Source organism: Delphinapterus leucas, chromosome 7 (genome assembly GCF_059928025.1).
Source record: "Delphinapterus leucas isolate spDelLeu-1000000601 "Yukka" chromosome 7, BTC_Dleu_Yukka2, whole genome shotgun sequence".
NCBI lineage: Eukaryota > Metazoa > Chordata > Mammalia > Artiodactyla > Monodontidae > Delphinapterus > Delphinapterus leucas.
The window spans coordinates 90,378,238-90,405,197 of NC_143135.1; the positions used below are offsets into that span (position 1 = coordinate 90,378,238).

General features: G+C 50.3%; 1 protein-coding gene and 1 long non-coding RNA gene across 2 annotated transcripts; one reads left to right on the forward strand and one right to left on the reverse strand.

Annotated features, from left to right (window-relative positions):
- Window positions 1-12,656, reverse strand: LOC111166925 (uncharacterized). Its single transcript, XR_016393930.1, has 5 exons — window positions 12,331-12,656; window positions 12,082-12,133; window positions 11,082-11,161; window positions 10,124-10,247; window positions 1-8,334 (listed from the first exon to the last, which is right to left on the reverse strand). It is a non-coding gene; the product is annotated as an uncharacterized LOC111166925 (long non-coding RNA).
- Window positions 12,646-26,116, forward strand: ANKK1 (ankyrin repeat and kinase domain containing 1). The gene is made up of 8 exons (XM_089915542.1): window positions 12,646-12,926; window positions 18,690-19,017; window positions 20,434-20,585; window positions 20,837-20,886; window positions 21,510-21,665; window positions 22,359-22,477; window positions 23,111-23,147; window positions 24,060-26,116. The coding sequence occupies exons 1-8, from the start codon at window positions 12,745-12,747 to the stop codon at window positions 25,271-25,273; spliced, it is 2,238 nt and encodes a 745-aa protein (XP_089771668.1). The 5' UTR covers window positions 12,646-12,744; the 3' UTR covers window positions 25,274-26,116.
- The last annotated feature ends 844 nt before the right edge of the window (window positions 26,117-26,960 follow it).

Consider the following 26,960-nt stretch of genomic DNA (forward strand, 5'->3'; position numbering starts at 1 on the left):
CCTTTGAAGTTAAAGGCTTTTGATTTAGTCTCCCAGGCCTCAAGGGAGACTCTTGCTGGCTCAAGAGTTAATGATTAGGAAATGTGAAGATGTAGAAACAAAGGGCAGCTGTTGGGCTGGAAAACTGGTAACAATTTAGACTATAAATCCACCACACAGCAGAACCACTGAACTCCCAGTTCCCTGAAAGATACAGACAAAGGCCTGACACACGTTCCTAAGTTGTTTTTACAGGAAGCAGACCCCACCAGATGGAAACTGCTGACTGCAGGCACATAGACCCCAGACTGGTTGAAACCAGAAGGTTGATGATGCTTGAAACTTCACCTTGATGCCAAACAATCCGGGAATTGTGCACAAGCTGATCGCTCACCCTGCAGCCTCCTCCCTCACACTTCCTTTAAAACCCCTTCTCTGAAATCCATCGGGGAGTTTGGGTTTTTGAGCATGAGCTGCCCATTCTCCTTGCTTGGCGCCCTGCAATAAAGTCTGTACTTTCCTTCACTACAATCCAATTGTCAGTAGATTCGCACTCAGGTGAATGGACCCAAGTTTATTTTGGTAACACCCTGGGTCCTTCCAGGCACTCATACATTTGCGCCAAGCCCTTTCCAGCCCACACTTTTTTGTCCTTCTTCTGAATTCCTGTCTCAGTGTGCTGCACTTTTAAGTACTTTGATGTGAAATTCTTTTCTGTGTCTTTATTTTTTCTCTACAACTAGAATGTAAATTCTAGTTGGAGGACCTGGAAGATTTCTCCCATGAGAAGTCTTGTGAACAAGAAAAAGAGAGTTAGGCATAAACAGAAGGAGTTTAATGACCTTATTCAAAGGCTATGTCATCTGGAGGGCACATCCTTGAGTATGTGCTTGGCTCTGTCCTCAAGAGCATGTGGGTGAGTCACCAGTAGTGACAGTGGCTTCCCTCTCAGTCATGACATTATCTTGTCTGGATCCAAAGCCACTGGGTCCCCGACTCCTCAGAGGAGTATGTGGCTGCTGCACATTTCTTTGTCATAATATCCACAGGACATGGAATGAGATGGTCCCCCTTTGTGTTTCCTCTTGTTACCAAGTCCAAGCTCATACTCCTCTCCACATGACAGGCCAATAAATTCAGAGATGAGGTGTTGGGGCAAGGAATAAGGACTTTATTTGGAAAGCCAGCAGACTGAGAAGAAGGTGGACTAGTGTCCCAAAGAACCATTTATCCCAGCTTTGGATGTTAGTTTCTTTTATGGAACAAAGAGGAGGAGGTGAGGAAGTAAATTTTAAAAGGCAATAAGTTGTTGCCATTGTTTCCTGGCTCCAGTCAGACTCTGGTGGGGGTGTGTTAATTTCTTCTTTCCTGCAGCCATTCCTGGGTGGGCCTGGTCAGGATGTTTCCTGTGAACTAAACAAAGGTATTATAGCTCAATGCTTGGGCATGGGAGAGAGGGTTCCCAGAGATTATGTATACTTTAAGTTATTGGCAGCATCCCTTTAGTGGTTAACTTGTCTCAAAAGCAATAGAATACAAAGGTTAAACTAAAAGGAACAGATCCAATATGGAGTCAGATATGTTCTTCCCTGTTATGCTCTGGGCAAATGTAAGCCAAAGAGCCTTATTCAAAAGTCCCACCCAGCAGTCCTGGTGTCTCAAGCAGAGGCTTCAGTCCTGCAGTCTGTTTCCTGTGGCAGGAAAATAATAGCCTCACACAGGGAAGTACTTTTAACTTCTTTAAAGGGCTTTCATGTCACTGCTCTCATTTCATGTGTACAATACCCCTGTCAGGTAGGTATTATTATTTCCCATTTGAAGCTAAGGAAAGAGAAGCCCAGAAATTCAATGTCTTGTCCAGAATTTCCTGAGGAAACCATGGCTGGGCTGGAACCAGAATCTGGCCTTTCCCTTGAACCTTGTTGCCCACCACCCAGCCCTGCCTCCCCTCTCATTCACTGTCGGTCCCAAACTACGGCAACAGTGAAGCAGCAGTTCTTCCCCCTGAGCATGGGGGAAAAATGAAACTCTAACCCCTTTAAGGTTTTATCTGAAAGCCTTGCTAATCCATCAGCAGTCTGTTAGATAGCAGCTTAAATCTCCCCACCACTAAGAAGTACCCTCCCAACAGATTCCCAAACACATTAGAGGAGGTGTGAGGTGGCATGAGCGTGGAAGTTGGGACACTTTCTCTGAGAAATGGAGGTGCTCAGATTTCCAGACACTGCTGTCCCCCCTCAGACAGGGTGGGGGAGCCCAGGGTCTGTCCAAGCAACTCCTCAGCCAAGGTCACTTAAATGACAGATTGATCCTGAAAAGCTCCTCATTGATCCTGAATAAGCTCCTTATTCATTCAGTAAGCACCTACTATGTGCCAAGCACTGTGCTGGATACTGTAAAATGACTCTGGGTGAAATGGATGATATTTCCTCATCCACTGCTATGATAATTATAGCAGGGCAGTATCAGGGTGACAAACAAATCAGACACAAGCAAAAACTCTCCTTGGAGCTAATGTGATCTTGGCTTCTGATCCATTCACCTGACCTCAAGGATTAGAGGAACATCCACTGAGGGCAAGGATCCTCCAAACCCCAGCCCTTGGATTACAGGGGTTATCACTCCAAAGTCCAGGTATGGCAAGGTGCCTGGTGTCCTTCAAGCAAAAGGAAACATTTAGAAGACTTCAGAATTCTGTGGGAGTGCTCTCAGTATTACAGTTTATAAATGGAGGGATTATATGTCTGATGAAACAGATCCTCTCCTATATGGTCTTTATTCCTACTGAACTCAGCTGTGACTTTTTCTCCCAAGGGCAGTTTGGAAGTGCATCAGGAGAAATGTGGTCTTCCCTCTTTACCCAATCAGTGGAAGGCACTGACCCCCTCTGAGCACCAGTGAATAAACTCTGATAACTAGAGCTAGACTTGGTCTCACCTTTCCCTTAGACGTTTGCTGGGGACAACCTCCTCCATGAAAGTGCTATGTGTTTAGGATCTCTAGTCCTTGTTGGACCACACATCTGAGGCTCTGCATCATTAAAAATGCAATTTTAAAAAAAGGGCCTTTTTTTTTTTTTTCTCAGAACTGGCAGAATCAAATTCAGGTCAGGCACTGAAGCAGGAATGGTGTTTTTGAAATACAGACTTTCAAATAGTTGGGCTGTTTCCCGCTGTAACCAGAGTCATTGAGAAAAGAAGATCAGCGTCTGCAGGGGTGGCCAGGGAATACTGTGTGTTCAGCAACAGGAGGCCAAACAAGGTGGCCCCAGTGGGTTCTTTCTGAAGGCACTCTGGGACCAGCCTGGACCAAAAGCCTGAGGTCCAACTCTGCCCTAGTCATGTTTATGACCTCAGACTGACCAGCTCACTTCTCTGGGTCAGGACCTTTAGATTTGCTATTTCCTTGTAGACTGGACAGTCGATTTGCTTGCCCAGCACCCATTCCCCGTGTTGTACAAATGACACCTCAGTCTTCCTTGGGGAACCACTCCTCCCCATGCGTGGACCACATGATTTAGATGGAGCTGATTTTTTGTTCGTTTGTGGTACGTGGGCCTCTCACTGTTGTGGCCTCTCCAGTTGCGGAGCACAGGCTCCGGACGTGCAGGCTCAGCGGCCATGGCTCAAGGGCCCAGCCGCTCCGTGGCATGTGGGGTCTTCCCAGACGGGGACACGAACCCGCGTCCCCTGCATCGGCAGACGGACTCTCAACCACTGCGCCACCAGGGAAGCCCTAGATGGAGCTGATTTTAACCCTGGTTCCAGAGATGGGCATGGAATGTAAGCCAATCATAGCATTGTACATCCCTTTCATCATAGTGATTGGCTCAGAGGTGGTCATGTGACCTGAAGAGGGCCAATCAGAGCTCGGCCCAGACATGGAGAACAAAGGAAAGAGAGGAGCACTTACTTTCACTGAGGTTGCTCAGAAGACTAGGACCCGAGTTTGGAGCTGTGCTGGTGGAGATTTTACCATCCTTGAGAAGACCTTCACTGAGAATGGAGTCAGCATAGAGGAAAGGAGAACCAACAGATGGAGTTAAAGAGAGCCCTGACATCATTGTTGGAGCCCCCGGATCCAGCTGTGCCTGAGGTTATCATTGGGCTTCCCAGTTATGTGAGATAACAAGTCCCCCTTTTGCTTCAGCCAGTTTGAATTGTCACTGTTACCAAAAGAGCACTTATCGATACCCTCCACCTGATTCCCCTTGTCTCCTTTACCTTGCTTAAGATCTACTTACCCTAAAATTGTCAGTGTAAATGTTATGTGCTTCTGCAGCTTGGCCCTGGGGTGTGGGCAGAAGTGGAAACTGTAACAGGAGGAGGAACTCACTGGGAAAAGAGAGGACCCTGGAGAAATGTCAGAGGGACCCCAAAAGTCAGCCTCTACCCCTGAGCTTCGCCTTTCCATTTCTTCATTCCTTCCTTCGCTGTCAGATATGACTTGAGCTCCCTCCAAGCTATATGCCATGTGCTGAGAACATAGCAGTGAACAAGACACACCACAATTCCTGTCCAGGAGCTTACATTCTACTAGTCTATTTGAGGTTTGACTTTTAAGAGTTGTGTTCTTCACAATCACCTAAACCAATTGGTGAACAAACAAACAAACAAAATCTTTTTTTGGTTTCTTTTAGTGTGCCCAAAGTAGTCTAATTTTCCAAACCTTAAAAAAAAAAAAAAAAAAAAAAAAAGGAAGAAAGACGTTTACTAAACAGCAAGGTAAACAAAAAAGAAACACAGTACAAGAAGCATGAAATGAGTCACATCTTAGAAGTTCTTCTCTTCTCCTTCAGAGCCAGCAAGCTTCCAGCACTTCCTATTGTACTGTTACCTACCTGGGTTCTTGGACTCTTTAATCAAGAGGAATTGATAAGAGGCCACATGAGGAATTCAGGCAAGGTTTTACTGGGGCCCCTGCTGCAGCATGAGAGAGCGAGAACAAGCAACAGGTGCCCTACCTAGCTCGATCCCTCAAACAGGGTGAGGGTAGAGACGGATCTGTGTGTCGGGCGGCAGGCGTGGCTCAGGTGGTCTGCCCATCCCCTTGGTGGTGCCGTGTGCAGAGATCATGAGCAGTACCCTGCTTTTGCTCTGGGCACCTCGGCACCTTGGAAGGGCAGTTGGGTTTGGCCTTTCTGTATCTTGTTCATGATTTGCCCCAACTGCGCATGCACGCAGTTATTTTAGTCCCTTATAGTTTCTTTGTATTCTGTTGCTCGAGGAGATGTTTGTCCAGGTGCAAGCACTGCAGCAAAGGCCCCAGGTCCCAGGTCCCAGCCTGTCTTGGTACAACCTGAGAAAGCCACCTTTTAGCAATTGGGTCTCTCTCTGGTCCCACTCCTCTTGGCTCCCACCAACCCTGGAAGGGCCCAGAGGAAAGAGGAGGCTGGCCGATGCCCAGGCAGACAATCCAGCCCCGACCAATCTCAAGGTTGACGTCTGGGGGAGTATTTTCCCTCCAGGGTCCCTGCTAAAGGGAGTCTCAGTTTCTTTCTTCACATCTCCCTGCCTGACTTGTCATTAAATTAAAAGCGTTCATATTTAAATTCAAAGCCCCTTTGTAACTCCTGGAGAAGGTATTGACCATGATCTCTTGGATCCAGTGTAGAGCTCTAAGCCTGAGGAGGCCCAGTGTAAGCCCTGGCCATGGCCAAGCGTTTCTTCTAAGCTGATTGAGGTGGCAGGGTTCTTGGGACATTTGTTTCTTATTTTGATATGGACCCAACCAGGATCACAAGCCCCCAAGGCTACAAAGAACCTGTGGTCATAATTATGACAATGAGAACTGTCTTTCCTGAAACACAGGGTTTCCATTTCTGCCTTCTTGACACTTAAAATAGTTTTTATCAAAAGCTGTTCTAAGGGGAACCTGGTGTTTTACATCAGGGGGAAAGAATGGATATCCTGCCAAATCCAGAAATGCTTGTACTCCATCCTTGGTTTATCCCATTCTCACTCCTGCTTCTGTACTCATTTTGGTCCTAAGGGGGGCTCTTCTTCTGAAGAAATAAGACCATCAGCCTGGGTAGAAACAAACCCAGCAGACATATATGCCAGCCCCTCGCCGTCGGGCCCTCCTGACTAGCAGCAGGCCAGGTGGGGACACCCTGTGGCCCCTGTGAAGCCGTGCTGGTGCCCCTGGCTTTGCAGCCCAGCCCACACCTGATGCCTGCACATCTCAACTGCTGGACCACAGTCTCACAAGCCTCGGTGAGGTATGCTGAATAGAGAGCACTGAAATAATTCTGAGAATGGTAAGTAGATCTTTTTTCTGGCTTTCTCTGAAAGACTATTTCAAATTTGGTTTATCAGATGTAATTCTGGTTTTATCCAGAAGTACCAGCTTACCTGACCAAATCACCTGGGTGAGAGTATTGAGTTTTAGAAGGAACTGGATGGCTTCTTCCCACCATCCTCTCCTGCCTCAGACATTTTAACACAGTGACCTTTGCTCTCCCTCTTTAGGGCTTCTGTGTGTCCATGGGGGGCCAGGTATTTTCCAGGCTTTCCGTGGTAAATGTTAGGTTACTCACTCTCTTTCCGCTGTAATGGAAAGAGTTTTCTTCTGAGAATGTAATGTTGCCTGGAAATAACAAGGAGAAAAAGGAGGAGGAGGGGGAGGGGAAATGAGAGGAGGATGAAGAAGATAGAAGGAAATTAGAGGACGAGATGGAGGAAGAGGGTTTTACAGGCACTGTTAAAACTTTTTGTTTTGAGATAATCATAGATAAACATGCAATTGTAAGAAATAATGCAGAGATCCCTTGCACCTTTCACCAAGCGAATGGTAACACCTTACATAACTATAGCACAATATCACAACCAGGAAATTGACAATGATACAATCCACAAATCTTATTCAAAATTTCACCAGTTTTAATGCACTCGTGTGCGTGTGTGTTTTCATTGCAGTTTTATCACTTGTGTAATTCTTGTGACCACCACTAACCTGTTCTCTATCTCTAGAAATTTGTCATTCCAAAAATCTAATATAAATGTAATCTTTTGAGATTGGCTTTTTTCACTCAACAGAATTCCCTGGAGATTCATCACGTTGTTATGTGCATCGCGAGTTCCTTCTTTTTTATTGCTGAGTAGTATTCCACAGTATCCATATCCCAGTTTGTTTAACATTCACCTGTTGAAGGGTATCTAGGCTGTTTTCAGATTTCAGCTACTACAAATAAATTTGCTATGAAAATTGAGGTTAAGGTTTTTGTGTGAACATATGTTTTCGTTTCTCTAGGACAGATGCCCAACGTGCTTTTGCTAGGTGGTATGGTAACGGTATGTTCAGTTTTATAACAGACTTCTAGAGTGGCTGTACAATTTTCCATTCCCACCAGCAACATGTCAGTGATCCTCACTTGCATTTGGTGATGTCTTTTTTTAATTTGAGTCAGTCTCATAGGTGTGTCGTGATGCAGTTTGCATTTCCTTAATGGCTAATGTTAACATCGTTTCATGCACTTATTAGCCATTGTTACTGAATGCAAGTTCATGCACCCGACACACAGTGAGGCTAAACAAACCAAAACGTCGAAGGGTGGAGCAGAGAAAGGTGTATTGGAGGGCCACGCAAGGAGATGGCTGGCTTATGTCCAAAAAACCCCAAACTCCCTGAAAGTTTTCAGCAAAGCATTTTTTTTTTACATCTTTATTGGAGTGTAATTGCTTTACAATGTTGTAATGTTTGTGTTGGTTTCTGCTGTATAACAAAGTGAATCAGCTATACGTATACATATATCCCCATATCCCTTCCCTCTTGCGTCTCCCTCCCACCCTCCCTATCCCACCCCTCTAGGTGGTCATAAAGCACCGAGCTGATCTCCCTGTGTCATGTGGCTGCTTCCCACTAGCTCTCTATTTTACATTTGGTAGTGTATATATGTCCATGTCACTCTCTCACTTACCCTTCCCCCTCTCTGTGTCCTCAAGTCCATTCTCTACATTTGCATCTTTATTCCTGTCCTGCCCCTGCCCCTAGGTTCTTCAAAACCTTTTTTTTTTTAGATTCCATATATATGTGTTAGCATACGGTATTTGTTTTTCTCTTTCTGACTTACTTCACTCTGTATGACGGACTCTAGGTCCATCCACCCCACTACAAATAACTCAATTTCGTTTCTTTTTATGGCTGAGTAATATTCCATTGTACATATGTGCCACCACTTATCCATTCATCTGTCGATGGACACATAGGTTGCTTCCATGTCCTGGCTATTGTAAATAGTCAGCAAAGCATTTTTAAAGGCCAGATGAGCGAGGGGCATGGTTGGTTGTTGCACACTTCTTGGTGTAGGAATCCTTTGTTCTTGCAGCTGTCCACCTAGGTCAGGTCACAATGTTCCTGTAAACATCCAACAAGACAAATGTTATTCTCTGTTCTGCACTTTTTATCTCTATTTGAATGGAAAAGTGTTATACCCTTAAACGTCAGAGACTTGAGAATGGGCTATCCTGTATATTTCAGTCTACAGGCAACATTCTAAACTTGAAGCAAAAGCAACAGAATACAAACATTACAGTAAAAGAAACAGACCTAATATGGAGTCTGGTTTGTTCTTCCCTATCACACCATCTGTATATCCCCTTCATTGAAATGTCTGTTCACGTCTTTTCTCCATTTTCTAATGGGATAGCTTTTTCGTTTGTTTGTTTTTACTGTTGCATTTGGAGGGTTCCTTAGATATCTAGAAAATTAGCACTTAGTCCAATATGTGCTTTACAAATGTTTTCTCTTCATCTGCAGTTTGACTTTTCATCCTCATCCCAGGATCTCTCACACTGTGAAACTTTTTAATTTTGAGTAAGTTCAATTTCTCAACTCTTCCTTTTGTGGGTTCTGCTTTTGGTGTTAAGCCTAAGAACTTTTTGCCTAACCCTAGGTTCAGAATATTTTCACCTATTCTTTTTTCTAAAAGTTTTATAGTTTTACATTTTACATTTAAGTCAATGATCCATTTTGAGATAATTTTTTGATAATGTGAAGTTGAGGTTGGTTCATGTTTTTGCCTATGGGTGTCCTTTTAGGTATATTTTTAAAAGGTTAATCCTTTCAGCAACCATCTGAAATGAGTATTGTATTATATTATCATCCCATTTCACAGATGGAGGAACCTAGAGAGATGTGGTAATGTGACCAAGGCCCGACTGCTGACAGGTGGTAGGAAAAACGCCATGGTTTGAAATCAGGTCTGCCTGACTCACATGCTCTTGCAGTTAAGCCCTGCTGCCACCGCCTCATTCCTTCCCTTTCTTTCTGGGAGAGCCTTCCTTCCTGGGCAGGTGTCCCAGTTTCTTGAACTCATTGCTTCATCTTGACTAACCTTGCCCTCACCTCGGTTCATGGGCTACCAGACGTTGGAGCCTGCCACAACTCATCCAGGTGTCCTCCTGTGACATGTTTGCAGGGTGGAGAATGGGGACAGATTGGGGAACTTCCCTGTATGCAAAGAGCTTGTCATTCTGGTCTGGGGAAAGGCTCATACTGGATTTCAGCATCTTTCAAAGTATTGCAGAGCTGCACTACCAACTTGCTGGTCTGGGGGTGGCAGGCCCTCCCCCAGAACAATCAGACACCAAAATTCATTTAATAATTCTGAGTCCAGAAAATTTTCATCCCTGATCTGCCAAAGTAAAATATATTGATAGAGTCAACAGGAAGGACTCGGAGCATCTTGGAGCAAAATTCCTATGGTTAGAACATGTTTCTTGCTCTTTCTGGTGGGACTGGATCATGGTCAGACTACCCTAGTAGTTCATTTCCATTCATCACACCCATCCCCGTTCATGGGTAGGAGGGCAGTGAATGTGGAGCTTTCCTCTCCAGCTCTCTGCTCTCCACCCACTGGCTGTGGACTTCCTAGGCAGGCAGGACCTAGGAACTTCTGCATTCAGACCACTGGGGAAAAAAAATCAGCAGTCTATAGATTGTCGTTGTTCTTTCCCAGATCCCTAAGTATCACCCTACCTATTAATGAGGGATCCAGGAACTCTTTGCCTCTGTGACTTTACATTCAGAAAAAGCCCCTCCCCTTACTTCTCTCAGAGTTTTTCCAAAGACTACTAGGCTTTTGTCCTGGCCCACTTTAGAGAGCCCAGCTACAGGTATATATCTATTTTGTAGTTATAGGTACATGCACATATCTATTTTGCCAGATTCTTCAAAAGCCTCGGAGGTGCCTGATCCCTCAGCTTGGCTGTTTCAACAGATAGGTCAACAGTAACACATGCCAGGTCCTTTGTGTCCTTCCGCCCACCCTGTAAAGAAATGAAGAAGAGTTTTATTCGGGATTCTGACATCTGCCTTGAACCCTGGGTATCTCCTCCCACGGGGACGATTCCCCCAGCACTCCTGTGACGGTCTCTGCAGAGGGCCAATGGCAGCTTCTGGTTTCTTGCTCTCCCTAGAGAGCCACTTCAAGTGTAACTGGTCCAAGGGGAATTTCCTTGATGGATTCAGGCCATTTGACCCTGGTATTTCCCCCAGTGGCCTAGATAGATCATGTTGAGGGTCAGAGATCAGAGTCAACCTTCCTTAGGTCCAGTGGGCCACCTTCCCAATCTCCATGCTCACCCACCCAGCAGAAGCTGAGAAGCATTGTCCTTGGTCTCCTGATCTCCTTGACAATAATATCCTCTGTCATCTTCCAAGCTTCCCTGGGGGAGGGTCTGAGACTTGTCAGGAGTAGGCAGGGCTGCTCCAGGGGCAGTAAGTTCTGTCGGGCCCTGTCTTGTTCCAACCAAAGCAAGCCAGGGCCTCCCTCTGACATTGTCTTTGGGGGTATGTCTCCTGCTCTGGAACAGTTTCCATCGCCTCCACCCTCTTCCAGGGAGCATGACCCCCTTCCCTCCTTTTCCCCCATATCCTTTAAAGGCTCCTGTTATGCCCAACCCTTTCCACAGGGACCAAACAGACCTGGGTTTGAATCTCAACTCCCACTTACTAGTTATGTGGCCATTCACTACTTACTGTCTTCAAGCCTGGTCCCCCCATCCCTCACAAATGGGGAGATATTAACCTCACGCTGTTGTTGTGGATTTAAACAAGATCATATCTATAAAGTTTGTACAGCAGGTAAAGGAACTACTGACCTTGGAACAAAGTTAAGGCTCAATAGTGGCGCTGTCTCCGGGCCAATCTTCAGTTTTCACTCTGTCCACCAGAATTCATCCTGGGGAAGGCAGGTAAATTGTTATGGGAAGCGCAAGTGCCCCAACTCCCACAAGGGGTCCCTGCTCACCTATCATGGCCATGCTGCTCCCCAGGAGTCTGGTAGGAGTCAGGATATAGGGCTCTACAGGTTAGGGCCAAAGGCAAGGCATGTCCTCCTCTGGTAGGCAGGCTCCTCAAACTTGAGGATGGTCACCTGGGGGTTCCCTGTGGACTTTGGCTCACCTGCCCAGCTGCAGGTGAGAAGTGACCTACCCTCCACTGCTCTGTGACAGTTCCTTTAGCAGCACCTGCCCTGGAATGGCCCTGGGAAAGCCACCTGTTCAAGCACTTATAATTTTCTCTGTTCTGGGGGTCTCTCAGGTGAGAGGGCAAGTCCATGGACCCAAAACCCAGAAACACCCCGCGCCCCGCCCAGGTTCAGCACCAGGAAGCTTTCCAGTATCCTCACTTGTACCCCCAGACAAGGACCAAGGGACCTCCCACAGTGGATGCCAGGAAAGAGGAAGGAAGTAGGGAGTTCGGAGAAAGGAAGGGGAGGCCACCCAGATGTGCTTCCGCAGGACACCTCCCTTCCCTCTGCCACTGGCTAACTTTACCCACCAGGACAGCTTCACATCTGTCCAGAAGCCACGTTTGCCTCTGCAGGTGCATCTTCTCCCCTCCTGCCCCGAGTCTCCGCACTGAGCCCTTGACCAGATTCCTCCACAGCCCCACCCTGCTCTGTGTTCGTCTCCTCCCAGGCTGCCCCAGTCATGCTCCAGCTGCTCCCTGAGCCTCATCTCTGGCCCCTGGCAACAAGCCACCCCAGTAACTGGGCTAAGGAGTTCACCTCCCCCGTGGTCAACCCCAGACCCAGCACTCATCCCTCTCAGGTTGGGGCCAAAAGCAGTGCCAAGAAGGGGAGCTCCCGCCTCTCACCCCATGGGTCCTGCTGACTCCTCCTTGGTGACCTTTTGCATGCAGAGACTGACTGGCAAAGAAACAAACAAAAAGCCATCAACAACAAAGGAAGCGTTAAGTCAGCCAAGCCAACTGATTCAGACCAGAAAATCCGCATTACAACGTTTTACTCCAGACTTGCTATGGAGGCCTGGGTTCCAGGCCCCTAGCTCTACAATGGAGACCCCTGGCAGAGCCCTGAACCTTTTATAAACCCTCAGGACTTACAAGTTGAATGAATAAATGAATCTACTTCCGCGTAGAGTTAGGTCCAAATCAAAGGGGGCCAACTGCTCTGGCCAGACTCCTGTTTCTAATTTCAGGACACCTTCCACTCCCAGCACCTACCCAGGATCAAGCTGGGGGGAAAAAAATCACAGGCCGAGACTGAGGAAGGAGAGTGGGGCGGGGCAGAGTCTTTTGGGGTGCTGCGCAGAGACGAACCCTCTTTCCGGTCCGCGCCCCCATCGCTGCCCGCGGCCTCAGGGCTCACGCTGGCTTTCCCCGCCCTCGCAGGGCTGAACCAGTTCCTCCCCGCTCGCAACCCCACCCTCCTGGAACCTGCCTCGCAGGAAGCGGAGGGTGCAGCCCGGCCGGCCGGGAGCGCGCGGCGCTTGGAGGGCCCGGGCTGTGCCGACCCCCATGGCCGCGGGCGTGGAGCAGCGGCTGGGCGGCCTCCCCGTCTTCACCCGCGACGACTTCGAGGGCACCTGGCGCCCAGTGGCGAGCGGCGGCTTCAGCCAGGTGTTCCAGGCGCGGCACAAGCGCTGGCGGACCGAGTACGCCATCAAGTGCTCCCGCTGCCTCCAGCCTGACACCATCAGGTACCCGCCTGCCTCCCCGCTCCTTTTGCGGAGGGAAGCCCGAGGCCCGGGGAGCTCCCGAGGGAGGGGCGGCCGGGTTGCGGCTGAGAATTGTCCTCTCCACTTTTCTAAACTCTGTCCTGTGCCCTGAGCTCCCCAGGCACAGCCCTGTCTGTTTACGGCTCTGAAATAAACTTGGCTCTGTTTGTGGAATCAAACCTATGTGTGAAATCCACAGAGGTCAAAGGTGAGCAGGAACTACCCTCCAAATACGCCTTTGTTCCATTCAACCTCCCAACCTGGTCGCGCCTCCTTCTTTCCAGCCTCACCTTCCTTCCAGGTGTCGGCTTGGTGATGACTGCTCTGGATGACCCTCTGCCACCCTCCTACCCACCCCCTAACTCGCAGCGCAGGCAGGGCTGCGCTTGCTCAGAGCCTGTGGCACTTGGCTCAGTGATGCTCAGTGACCTGGGGGGAATCACAGGTCCCACACCAGGGGCAGCTCCTGTCTGGTGTGGTCCCAGCCCAGCCCGTGCAGGCTGATGGGGGCTTGCAGGGGGTGGTGGTGGAGGCTGCCCAGCCTGCTGGCCTGAGAGCCTGTCCAGCCCTCACACCGGCACTGCCAGCAGGTCAACCCTGGGATGCTGCTGTCTCCGTCCTTGTTTTTGTCTCTGGCTTCTCCCAGGTCCCATTATACGTACTATGACCACTCCCTGGCAGGCCTCCTTTTCCCTCTTACTACCTCTTTCCCATTGCTTCCACCCATCTCTGCCTTCCCATTGCTTCAACCCATCTTTGCTGGTACTGGCTGTGCCCTCGCCCCTCGTGCAGCCATGGAGACTCTGGGATGTGAAGTCTGAGATGATAACCATGTCCTCCTCCCAAGCCTCCTGGGACATCACCTAGAGCGCCTTGGGGGTGCAGGGAGCAACTCCTATTGGCATCTTTTCTGGTCATTCTCTGTGGTCACTATGCAAGCTCCCAAGACACAGCCTCCGGTCCCACACACCCAAGTCCCTTCTCTCACTCCCAGACCCCCACCTGCTTAATGAATGAGGGCAAAGTGAGATAGCCCCAGACTCACCCACCTTCCTCCCTCAACATCCTGGCTTGGGAGTAGAGTCAGGTTATTCTAGGATCTATTCAAATCATTTACAGCCTTTGAAGCATTGACAAGACTACTCATGAGACATTGACAGTAACTCCCATCTCAATTCCCTTCCCAATTCCAGGAATCCTTGGGTGGAAGGGACTAAGGGATTTACGGTAATCAATGCCTGCCACATGTGGAGTGCTATACGAGGAGTTTCATGAGTATGACTTCACTGAATCCTCCTTCCATCATCTCAATTCATTTGTCCTCCTGATGAATGTTTATTGCTCACCTACTATGTGCCAGGCTCTGTGCTGGACCCTGAGATATAAAGATGAATGCCACAGATATAGCCCTCTAAATATTCTCCAGGAGCTTGCAGATAGGGGAGAAAAGACATTAATCAGATAACCCCACGTGTAAATGTAAGTGTGCTGCTGTGAGAGGTGTAAGAGAGGAGAGAGTTGTGGTTCCATGAAGGCTTATTATTGGAGTCGGAGATCAGAAAAGGCTTCTCTGAGGAAGATACACTTGAGCTGAAATATGAAAGATGAGTCTGAGTTAAGTGGGTGAAGAGAGGAAAGCTTTCCATGTTGAGCTTAAGGTGCCTCTAAGCAGCCAAGAAGAATTGTCAAGTAGACTTCAGAGTAAAGCTGTGAGCTAACAGTATTAAAATTTGTGAATCATTTGTTACGGGTGTATTTGAAGCTAGGACATAGATGACGTTCACTCATTCTAGGCACTAAGTGAACGAAACAAAGTCTCTGCCCTGGTGGAGTTTATAGTCTAATGAAGGAAGACAGAAAGCTAACGAACAAGCAAATATTTTTATCTGTATCCCTTACAAACCACCTGGCATTTTCTTTGGTTAAAATACCTGAGGAGAGTTGAGTAGTCTGATCTTCCAAAAAGAAATTTTGATCTTCCAATAAATAGTAATTTGTGGGCTTTTTTGCCCAAAATGTTAAGATTTTATTTACCAAGCTTCTTTGTTGTACAGAAAGGAAAAATGCTGTTACAATCTCAGTGTAAGTGGTAGCCACACATGGTTGACTTACCAATCGCAGCTCTCCACCCTACCGCAAGGGTCTTACACGAAACTCTGACAATGCTTATAATTTTGTCGTCGCCTATAAATTTGTTATAATGCTCGGTGGTAGATTTCCGAGAGGGACTAAATGGGTGGAGGCAGAATGTCACAGGAACTCTTCTTTGGTTCTTTGCGTGGGTGGGTGTCCTAGGGTTTGTATCACAGCTACCTTAAAAGAAAAGCTACCAACTCCATTTGAGCAGTCCAGCCAATACGGAACTCAAGAACAAATAAAGCAAGGTAGGGTTTTGTGCAGGTTGTTTGGAGTCTTTCCTTCAGCTTTCCTAGTTTCTTCCTCCCCTTCATCCTCCTCATTTTCTTCATCTTATCACCTTCTCCGTCACATCCAAATTCTCCCCTCCCTTCACTTCATCCCCTTCCCCTTCTGCATCTTCCTGTTCACCGTCAGACTCTCCCTTCTCACTGTTTTTCTCATCTTCCTGTGGGCATCTTCTCCTCCTTCATTCTCTTCTGGGGGGATAAGGATTGATGGAGCAGGGTTGCTATTTTCTATAGGCTTGAAATCCTTCCTAATTAAGTACTATTTGAGAATAAAGATTTGAAGCAAAGAAAGAGCAAACCATGTGGCTCTCTCAGGCTCTCTTAGTGTTCTAGGCAGAGGGACGAGCAAATGCAAAAGGTCCTGAGGAGGGAACAAGCTTGACATGGTGGGGCAGGTCATAGAGGGCTTTGTAGGCCATTGTGTGGTGGAGGGGAAGAGAGAGAAGCAAAGGCACCAGTTAGGAGGCTTGGGCCAAGATGCCAGTGGATAGAGGTGGTCACCAGTGGTCAGATTCTTGCTATATTTTGAAGGTAGAGCTGACGGAATGTGCTGAGGGGCAGCTTGTGGGAAGGAGAGGAAGAGAGGAGTCCAGGATAAGCAAGATCTTTGAGGGCTAGAGGGATGGAGGCCCCGTTCACTGAGATGGAGAAGGCTGAGGGGGGAGCGGGTTTGAGGGGAGAATCAAGAGTTCAGCTTTAGACACGTAAAGTGTCGAATACCCAGTTGGAGATGCTGAGGTTGCCTAGAGACAGAGTACGGAATGAGAAGAGGAAAGAAGAGGGCCCGGGACTGGGCCTAATGATCAGGTCACACAGTAGGAGCCCGCAAAGTAGGCACTGACCCTACACTGAGAACGAGAAAATTGCTTGTAGGCTCCAGCAACATGGGGGTCATCGGTGACTAGCAACAGCCTGTCAGTGAGGTATTAAGACCATAAACCAGATGAAAGGGGATGGGGGGAGATGAAGAAAAGAGAAAGACAACAGGTGTAGCAAACACTTTCAAGAAGTCGGGGTGTCCAGGGGAGTTGTGCAAGTTACTGTTGTTCCCATTTTACAGTTAAGAAACTGAGGCCCAGAGAGTTTGCTTGTTCAAGGTCATACAGAGAATAAGGTGAAATTGGGATTCGAAAGCAGGGCAACGTGATCCCAGATCCCTTGCTTTTTCCACTTCATGACAGGTGTCTTCTCAGTTCTTGTGACTTCAAAAGTACAAGAGGAGACAGATAAAAGAAAAAATATTGCAGAGGTTTGAGGGGGAGAGTCCTTGAACAGTAAAGCAGTAAAGACAAGAATGGCAGAAACCAGGACTAGCCAACCTGTCCAGATGCGAGGGAGAGCAGGTGCTTTTCCCTGGAGCAGAGGAGTCTCTGGCTGGCTTCCCAGGGAGGCCCTGTGAGCACATTTCCAGCAGCCTCTGACTGCAGTGCCAGTGCAGCTTTGCAAATACTCTGCTTTTTAAAGATGTCATTTCTCCTCAATCTTCATCCCCGCAATCCCAGAACAATTTATAACAATTTGCATATTTGCTGTTTTGTGGCACATACAGTGAAAAGAGTGAAAAGTTTGCAAATGCTTATTTTGTAAGGCTTTCCTTTAAGTATTGACTTCTGTTCAGTTCAACAAAGATGCCTTGTGCTGTACGTGGCCATGTGCTGTGGGGAGTACCAAGATGAAAACTTATACTTCATCTCCAAAATGGAATCCCGTGCAGCCATTACCGAGCTTGCTTTGAGAGAATAACGATGCAGGAAGTGCTCCGCTACACCAACAGGGAAAAGCAGATCGCAGAACAGCCCACACTATGTGATGGCAAGAGGGAGTGGAGGAGAAAGGAGTGACAGGGAGGGAGAAAAGGAGAGAGGTTCCTTGAAATGTATTGTAAAAGGATACGCTAAATTATTAAGAGGCCAACTCTAGAGGGTTGGGTTAGTGATGATTTAATTATTATTACAATTTTTATTATTTTTTTTTGGCTGTGCCATGAGGCTTGCAGGATCTTAGCTCCCCGACTAGGGATTGAACCCAGGCCCCACAGTGAAAGCACTGAGTCCTAACCACTGGACCGCCAGGGAATTCCCTAACTTTCTTTTCTATTCCCTAGATGTTCTACAAGGTATATATATTACTTTCACCATCAAAAAGTCAATAAATGATATATTTTTTCAATTTTTTTTCAATGTTTTTTATTGAGATATAGTTGATGTACAATGTTGTGTTAATTTCTGCTGTACAGCAAAGTGAGTCAGTTATACATATATATATACATTATTTTTTTAATATTCTTTTCCATTATGGTTTCTCATAGGATATTGCATATAGTTCTCTGTGCTATACAGTAGGATCTTGTTGTTTATCTGTTCTCTATATAAAAGCTTACATCTGCTAACCCCACTCCCACTCCATCCCTCCCCCAACTCCCTGCCCCTTGGCAATCGCCAGTCTGTTCTCTGTGTCCTTGATTCTGTTTCATAGATAGGTTCATTTGTGTCATATTTTAGATTCCACATATAAATGATATCATATGGTATTTGTCTTTCTCTTTCTGACTTACTTCATTTAGTATGATAATCTCTAGTTGTATCCATGTTGCTACACATGTGGCATTATTTCATTTTTTATGGCTGAGTAGTATTCCATTGCATATATGTTCCATATCTTCTTTATCCACTCATCTGTCGATTGGCATTTAGGTTGTTTCCATGTCTTGGCTATTGTGAATAGTGCTGCTATGAACATAGGGGTACATGTATCTTTTTGAGTTACAGTTTTGTCTGGATATCTGCTGAGGAGTGGGATCGCTGGATCACACGGTAGCTCTATGTTTAGTTTTCTGTTTTCCATAGTGGCTGCACCAATTTACATTCCCACCAAAAGTGTAGGAGTGTTCCCTTTTTTCCACATCCTCTCCAGGATTTGTTATTTGTAGACTTTTTAATGATGGCCATTCTGACCATTGTGAGGTGGTTCCTCAATAAATCATATTTTAAAAGAGAAGCAGGAGGCATAATTTTGGTCCTCCATGGGCTTGCGATCTCCTAGGGGAGGTAGACATATAGAAGTGGCCAGAATAAATGGCAGGCTTTTTGTGGCCGCCTCTGTAGAATGGGCTGGCTCCTAAATTTGCAGACCCCTTTACTTCCTGTCTTGTTGCTGGAGCCATCTGGACCCTAATCTGTGCATCCACTGGACATCCCCTCGTGTCTCTCTTTCCCCCTCCATTACCTTGCAAGCTCCCAAGGCATCTCTGGGCCTGCACAACCTGGTATCAAGTCTAGTTTGTGTGTCCTGCTAGTTGCTCTTGTAATTAAAGGGTCAGCTCCTTCCGTCTCTCGCTCCTGCCCCTCCATAGCTCTGATGTGAATTGCCTCATTGAAGAAGCAACCAAGATGGAGAAGATCAAGTTTCAGTACATCGTGTCCATCTACGGGGTATGCGAGCAGCCCCTGGGTGTTGTGATGGAGTTCATGGCCAACGGCTCCCTGGAGAAGATGCTGCCCACTCACAGCCTCTGCTGGCAGCTCAAGTTCCGCATCATCCATGAGACCGGCTTGGCCATGAACTTCCTCCACAGCATTAACCCACCACTTCTCCACCTGGACCTCAAGCCAGGCAACATCCTCCTGGACAGCCACATGCATGTCAAGGTAAGGACCCTAGTGAACCCCTCTGCCCCCTTTCACTCCAGAGCCTTCTCCAGATGAACAGGATTTTTTACTGCCTGACTGGCCTGTCAAGAGTTTTTGTTGTTGTTGTTAATATTTATTTATTTGGCTGCACCAGATCTTAGTTGTGGCATGTGGGATCTTTAGTTGCAGCATGCGGGATCTTTAGTTGTGGCATGCGGGAGCTTTTTAGTTGCGGCATGCATGTGGGATCTAGTTCCCTGACCAGGGATCGAACCCGGGCTCCCTGCATTGGAAGTGTGGAGTCTTAGCCACTGGACCACCAGGGAAGTCCCCTGTCAAGAGTTTTAAGCAGCTCCCTTCACGGACAAATGCCGAAGGCAGGGATCACACCTAAAACAGATAGATGCACAATGAAATTTGGTGCATGAAACTGGGTATCAGGACGTCTGCAAAACCCCTCTTTGAATGCCAGTCTTCCATTTCTAATGTGGGTAGAATAATCTCGATCCCATTCTTTGCTTCAGGTGAGAATGTGTGTAAATGAGATGTTCTTAAGAAAGGTCATGATGGCCATCTTTTCAGTTCCTAAAACACGCCCCGCTTTCATTTCTGCCCCAGGACCTTTGCACATGCTGTTTCCACTGCCAGGAACAGTGTTCCCCCACTCCCTCTTTATCCAGCAAAGGCCTACACATCTTTCAGGTCTCTCTCAGCTTAAACAGCACCTCCTCAGGGAGGTTTTCCCTGATCCACCCCCGTGGGCCCCTGTTATATACCCTCACCGTACCTCTCTTTTTATACTGCTAACCCCAATTGTAAGTATATAGTCATTTGTGAAACTATTTCATTAGCGACTATACCCCCTATTTGAATAAGCACTTAGGAGAGTAATGGGTGCGAGGGTTTCATCATTCTTATCTGCTCCCTGATCCTCAGTATCCAGCCTAGCTGGCACTCAGTGAATTGTCAGTTTATTGATGTATGAATGAATCAATGGATGGAAGCAAAGTCAGAGATAAATATACATGGTGTCATTGCTTCAGGGCCCGTGAAAGTGGGATGAACAGAAGCTCACCAAAGACGCCACTTTTTCCACAGTCCCTTTGGGTAATGGCCACACCTTCCAAGCACTTACCATGTGCCAGGCACTGTTCTAAGTGCCTTTTGTATATTTCCTTATTTAATGCTCATGCTAGCACTGTGAGTTAAGTACTTACCTTGTTTCCCTTTTATAGATGAGGAAATGGAGGTTCTGAGAAAATGAGTAGCTTGCTCAAGGTCACCCTGTGGTACATGGCAGTGCTGGGAGAGGGCTTATGGTCTCAGCGGCTACACTACCCTGGCAGTGAAGACAGTGGGAGGGATGTGAAGCTCAGGCAGTTTTCTAGAGGCAAGACTGTATTTCCCCCCATCCCCATCCGGGCTTCCTCCCAGGTTTCAGACTTTGGCCTGTCCAAGTGGATGGAACAGTCGGCCCAGATGCAGTACATCAAGAGGTCAGCTCTGCAGGGCACCCTCAGCTACATCCCCCCTGAGATGTTCCTGGAGAGCAACAAGGGTCCAGGTCCCAAATACGATGTGTACAGGTGAGATGGAGGCTGGGCTCCAGGCCACATACCCAGGGCGTAGCTTGTTGTCAACGCCCTGCCTGGACCCCAAGGCCCAAAGGGCAGGGCAGGACAAGGATGAGGTCTGGCCCCTCCCTGCCCACGTGGGAGGAGGAGGGATGCGGGGGGATTCTGGCTGGAGAGGCATTGCCTAGGTTTGTGTGGTCCGTGGGGCCCCCCTGCTGGATATCTGAGAACGCCACTCAGGGGGCACTTTCCCCCATCTGCAGCTTCGGGATTGTCATCTGGGAGATCCTCACTCAGAAGAAACCGTATTCAGGTAGCACGTGACAGTGGCACCGTCAGATGGGGTCCTGGAAGGGGCTGGGAGGCTGGGGGTTCGTGGGGGCAGGGGCAGGCGGCAGGTTTTTCTTGGGGACCGTATTGCTCTTTAAAGGTTCCCGTCCTCTCACCCTCCTTCCTTCCTCCCCCTACTTTCTAGAGCTCACATGACGGTGAAAGAAAGGGCAACCCTTAGCCCAGGCCATACTCTCTGCCTCTAGTTCCTTTGCTTCAAAGTGTTCTTTCCTGTTTCTCTCACCCCCAACCCTGCCACCCAGGTGTCAGGCAAATAGATTGTCAGGGAATTTGGATAATCCAGCAAAGTTCGAAATCAGAGCCTGTAACTAGGCCTGCTGGTCAGTCCTGCCATCTTTGGACAGCAAAAGCCCGCAGTGAGGGGCCATGGCCGGTCTCGGCCTGGGAGGGGTTGGAGCTGGACCAGAGACCCAGCTGCTCAAATCTGAGCCTCAAGTCAGCCTGCAATCTAGTTATTAACTTACTGTGCATTTATGGGGCCCCTGCTGTGTGCACCACCCTGTCGGGATCCTCAGAGCCCCCATCCCCTGCCCAGCCCCTCTGGCCCTGCCTCAGTACCCGCATAGCCTGGGCCCCCTCTCACAGGCTTCAACATGATGACCATTATGGTGCGAGTGGCTGCAGGCCTGCGGCCCTCCCTGCAGCCTGTCTCTGATGAGTGGCCGGCGGAGGCCCAGCATATGGTGGACCTGATGAGGCGCTGTTGGGACCAGGACCCCAAGAAGAGGCCCTGCTTTCCAGGTTCTCATCAGCCTGATGTACACAGGGATGAGGGAGATGGGTGGGGCTGGGGGGGCCCACGGGCCAGGAGCGGTGGTTGAAGCCCCGGGCCACTCCTGAGAGCTCTGCAGGGAGGGCCCTGCATGGCACTAGGGCAGACTCTGTACCACAGTGCGGTGTTGGCAGGGGGTGGGAGGGTGGGGGGTGTGGATGGCAGAGGGCCAGTGGCAGCTGAGGACTGCGGTCTGGTCTCTTTGGGTTAATGTGTAACCTTATGGGAGGTAGAATAGAAAACCTTCATTGCTGGAAGGCATCTGGGCCCGGCTCTGAGGCTCCAGTTAGCCTGTGTCCTCTCAGGCTGCAGTGTCCTCATTGGTAAAATGTTCCCAGACCATGAGATCACAGGCGTGATGGATCTTGCGGTCATCCACTCCTTTAGGAACTATGCAAATGTATGCACGTGTGTAAGCGTGAGCATCTTAGCAATGCTTTATGGAACAGGTCTGACCCTCCAAAAGGGCCAGGGACTTGCCAAATGTGGCCCCACTGAGCCAAGGCAGGACCCTAGCTTGCCGGCCTTCTGGTGCGCATGTGTGGATGCCCCTGAGCCCAGGGATGGGTTTTGGGAGGGGGGACATGGGACATATTAGGGTATTTAAAATGGGGAAGAACTGCAGCCCAGCCTGTCACTTTCTTTTGCTTTTTTTGGAGCAGACATCACAGTGGAGACAGACACGCTGCTGTCCCTGCTCCAGAGTCCTGTGGCTGACCCAGAGAGCGAGGCCCTGGCCAGGAAGGTGTCCCGCACAGCGTGTCTGCGCTGGCCCCGGGAGGTGAGCGTGGGGCGGGCCTGGTCTCCGGCAGGCGCTGAGGATGTGCGCACAGGTCCCTCCTCATGAGGCTGCCTGGCTGAGGGGCAGGTGGGGACCGGAGCCAGTGCACGCTCTGCTCGCCAAGCTGGGCAGCCACTCGGGGACACCTTTTCTTAAGTTGCTCGAAGATGCTCTAAGGGCTGGTGGTAGCCGTGGCTCAGAGCCTCTGAGAAGGACGTGCCATCCCTCACATGCGTGACATTAAACAGAGCCTGTCCTGCAGAGGGAGACCTCGGCTCTCCCAGGCTCTCACACCCTATGGGTCAGCGTCATCCTGGCTCTGCTGTCCTTTCCCTCACCTGGGAACCAGCTGTGGGCTTCCGTGGGGCTCCTGGCTGAACCCACAGGGCCGCCCTGCCTTCCCTGTGGCCCAAGGGGAAGTCAAGGCCCTGGGCCACCTCTTTCTGGCAGGGCCTCCTCTGCTCGGGGCTTTCCCCTAGACACAGCTGGTGGCAGGGATGAGAGAGGAGGGGGTCTCCTAGGACAGGGTGGAATGTGAGTCCTGACAGGTGAAGGGAGGAGTGGAGGCCGGCATAGGCCAGGACTGCCCTGATCCTCTGATCCGCCCCCTGTCTTCTGGTTCTCCCTCCCCAGGTCAGTGAGGAGATCAGCCAGGAGCTAACAGACAGCGGTGAGTCCAGAGTGCGCAGCTGGAACCAGAGAACCCACAGCGGAGGAGAAAGTGAACTCAAACCATATCCTGTCCCCATCCTCCCTGGCCCCCCTTCCCCTCCCAGGCCTGTCACAAATCAGGAGTCCGGGTTCCCTTTCCTGGCACCCGGCCCTGTGCTCCAGAAATGCACATGCCCCCGGGGGCCTGGCTCTGCTTCCCCTTCAAGTCCGTGTCCTTTTGAGGCCGGACTCCTCCCTTCCTGGCCGGGGAGGAGCATTGGTTTTCAACTCCGGTTGCGTATTAGAATTACTTGGGGAATGAAAAAGTATACGATGCCTGAGCCACCCTAGAATAATTTAATCAGAATCTCTGGGGGTTTGGGCTGAGCAGTGATTTTCATTTGTTTGTGTTTTTTGTTTTGGAAATTGTTGCTTTTAATTCTAATACACCACTGGGTAGAGCAGGAGGAAGTGGGTCCTTAATGGCTCAGGAGGAGTTCAGATCTCGGAGCTCAGCTGCAAATTCATCTCCAATTTGTATTTATTTACTTTGTGCCAAGCACTGCTGGGGGAGTTCTTACCTACATGATATGATTTGTCCTCCCAGTGGTAGCATGAGGTTGGGCATTGTTCGTGTCCCCTTACGGATCAGGAGCTGGAAACTCAAAGAGGCAGGGAACACGTGATGCCAAGAGGTAGAGTCAGGATTTGCACCCCGGCCTCTTTCTGCCTCATCCTTACGGGAAGAGCTGCCAGAGTCAGTTCTCTAGGGCAGTGGAGCCTGCATAGAGATCCGGGATGCTGGGAAAGACGTTGCCCTCACTCCTATGTCTTTGTTCCTGGCTGGTACTTCCAGGAGGCAGGGGGATGGCCGAGATGACCTCTGGACAGGTTAGAGGTCCTCTTCTCAATCTCACCTTCGTCCCAGCAGATTCAGGAGACTACTTGAAGCGGGTCCTGACTCCCTCAGACAGTGAGAGCCTGGTCCTGAGTGATGAGCAGCTGCGCATCCGTGAGAACAAGGTCACTGCCCTCCACTTCCTGGTGGCTCAGGGCCGCCTGGAGCGGGTGAGGCTTCTGCTGGCCCAGGAGGTTGACGTGGACTGCCAGACGGCCTGCGGCTACACTCCCCTCCTCGTCGCCACCCAGGACCAGCATCCCGACCTCTGTGCCCTGCTCCTGAAGCATGGTGCCAACGCCAACCTGGTGGACGAGGACGGCTGGGCCCCACTGCACTTCGCAGCCCAGAATGGGGACGACCGCACTGCCCGCCTCCTCCTGGACCACGGGGCCCGTGTGGATGCCCAGGAGCACGGGGGGTGGACCCCGCTCCACCTGGCTGTACAGAACAACTTTGAGAATGTGGCACGGCTTCTGGTCTCCCGTCAGGCTGACCCCAACCTGCAGGAGGCTGAGGGCAAGACCCCTCTCCACGTGGCCGCCTACTTTGGCCATGTCAGCCTGGTCAAGCTGCTAACAGGCCAGGGGGCCGAGTTGGATGCTCGGCAGAGAAACCTGAGGACACCACTGCACCTGGCGGTGGAGCGAGGCAAAGTGAGGGCCATCCAACACCTATTAAAGAGTGGGGCGGCCGCTGATGCCCTTGACCAGAGAGGCTACAGCCCACTGCACATCGCCACTGCCAGGGGCAAGCACCTTGTTGGCAAGATGCTGCTCAGGTACGGCGCCAGCCTCGAGCTGCCGACCCACCAGGGCTGGACGCCCCTGCATCTAGCAGCCTACAAGGGCCACCTGGAGATCATCCACCTGCTGGCTGAGAGCCACGCAGACGTGGGGGCTCCCGGAGGCATGAACTGGACCCCCCTGCACCTGGCTGCCCGTCATGGGGCAGAGGTGGTGGTGTCCACACTGCTGCAGTGTGGGGCTGACCCCAATGCTCCCGAGCAGTCAGGCTGGACGCCCCTCCACCTGGCAGTCCAGAGGGGGGCCTTCTTGAGCGTCATCAACCTCCTGGAGCACCATGCAGACGTCCACGCCCGCAACAAGGTGGGCTGGACGCCTGCCCACCTGGCCGCCCTCAAGGGCAACATGGCCATCCTCAGAGTGCTGGTCAAGGCCGGTGCCCAGCTGGACACCCAGGACGGGGTAGGCTGCACACCCCTGCAGCTGGCCCTCTGGAGCTAAAAGCAGGGCATTGTCGCCTTCCTCGAGGGCAAGGAGCCCTCACTGGCCATTCTGGCCGGGGCTGAGCCTGGAGCCCAGACGGAAGTTTAGACAACCTGCAGTCTCCTTACCTGTAAGGAAGAGAGGTTGGTGCAAGTGACGCTGGGCTTCTGGCAGGGCCCCTTCCCTGTCCTTGCAGCTGCCCCTTAGACCTTGAGAGGAGACGGGAACCTGGTCCCCTGGGTGGTGGAGGGATAGGGAGAGGAACACTGAGGTTGTAGCTGGGGAAGGGACCCCCGGCTCAGAGATCTCCTTTCAGCCCTTCCTCCACGTGTGTCTCTAGCCAACTCTCAGCCTCTTCCTCCTGTACCTGGACTCAAGCCCCCAAAGTGAGTTCCCTCTTTATTCCCAAGGTTCCTGCCACCTTTAATCACTTGCCCCCGAGTCCACAGGGGCTCTTGCATCCTAGAGCTCTCTCTGAAGAAGGAGGGAGGCACAGAGGAGAGGGAAGTGTTCCCTCCCAGCTCACGTCTGTGTGACTTGGCCCCTTTCTTCGGGCGCGGTCAGGACAACCAGACGCCCGTGCTTTGTGCAAGGGCAGGAGCTGAAAGTTTGGAGGAGTTTTCCACTTCCAGTTGAAAGCCCCGGCCAAGAGCCTGTTGCTGCACCGACCGCCTTCCTGGTGGCTCTGGTCCCAGGGCCCGGGTCTGCCGTACAATCTCTTGCGGGGAAGGAAGGGTCTGCTCCAACCGCCCACGAGTGATCCTACATGGGTCCTGGTCCCCCTGCCTCACCCTTCACCCTTTGCTGTGTCCAGTTATATGGCCGGTTTCAAATCTGACTATCATAAAGCTGTGGATCTGAGTCCCTGCCTTAGAGGTGGACTGACCCGTGGCGCCAGGCTGGCTATGGGGGCTGGTCTGGCGTATGCATGTGCACGTGTGCGGTGCGGTGTGTATATGATCGTGTGTGAGTTCCCGCTGGGGAGGAGGCGGGGGCAGACGTGGGGAGGTGGGTGGTGGTGATGTCACCTGGAGGGGAGGTATCTGGGCTTGGTGTGGAGCTTGCCAGGCAGGGACTTCCTCCTTGGCAGCGGCTCAGGGAGCTCTGTCCTGCCCCCATCAGCTGGCCTGGCCTGGTCTGCGAGTTGCAGGGCAGGTTGCGGCGGGCCTGGGATTGCTCAGACTGGCCTTGTGTGACCAGTCCTGGGCTCAGCGGCCAGCAGCTTCTCCTTCCTCTCTGGCTGTGCCAGGGCTGGCCCACCGTTGGGAGGGGACAGGGCGGGACTGCAGGTGGGAGCAGGGCAGGTGCCCTAGGGCCCTCTACGTCTCCTCTCTCCCTCTTCACACTGCTGGAGCAGCCCCTCCAACTCAAGGATATTGTGTAATTGTCAGAGAAGAGGGATCTTCTGCCCCAGCCACTGGCCAGCTCCAACCCCAGCCAACCCGCAGGCTTGCCTTTGAGTGTCACCCTCATGGGCTGAGTGTGGGGCCACCAGCCACCAGCGTCACGTGGGCATGGGGTAAGAGAGGCGGAGCAGAAGACACCTGTCGCCCCACGGACATGCTGAGTGCGAGTCTGTTCTAGCAGAGCTGGTGGCACAGGTCTCCCATCCTGTGGTCTCTGGGCTGTGGTGCCAGCCTCATGGACACCTCACCAAGCCACAGACTACAGCCGCCACAGAGAGTCCTGAGAGCAGCTTTGAATG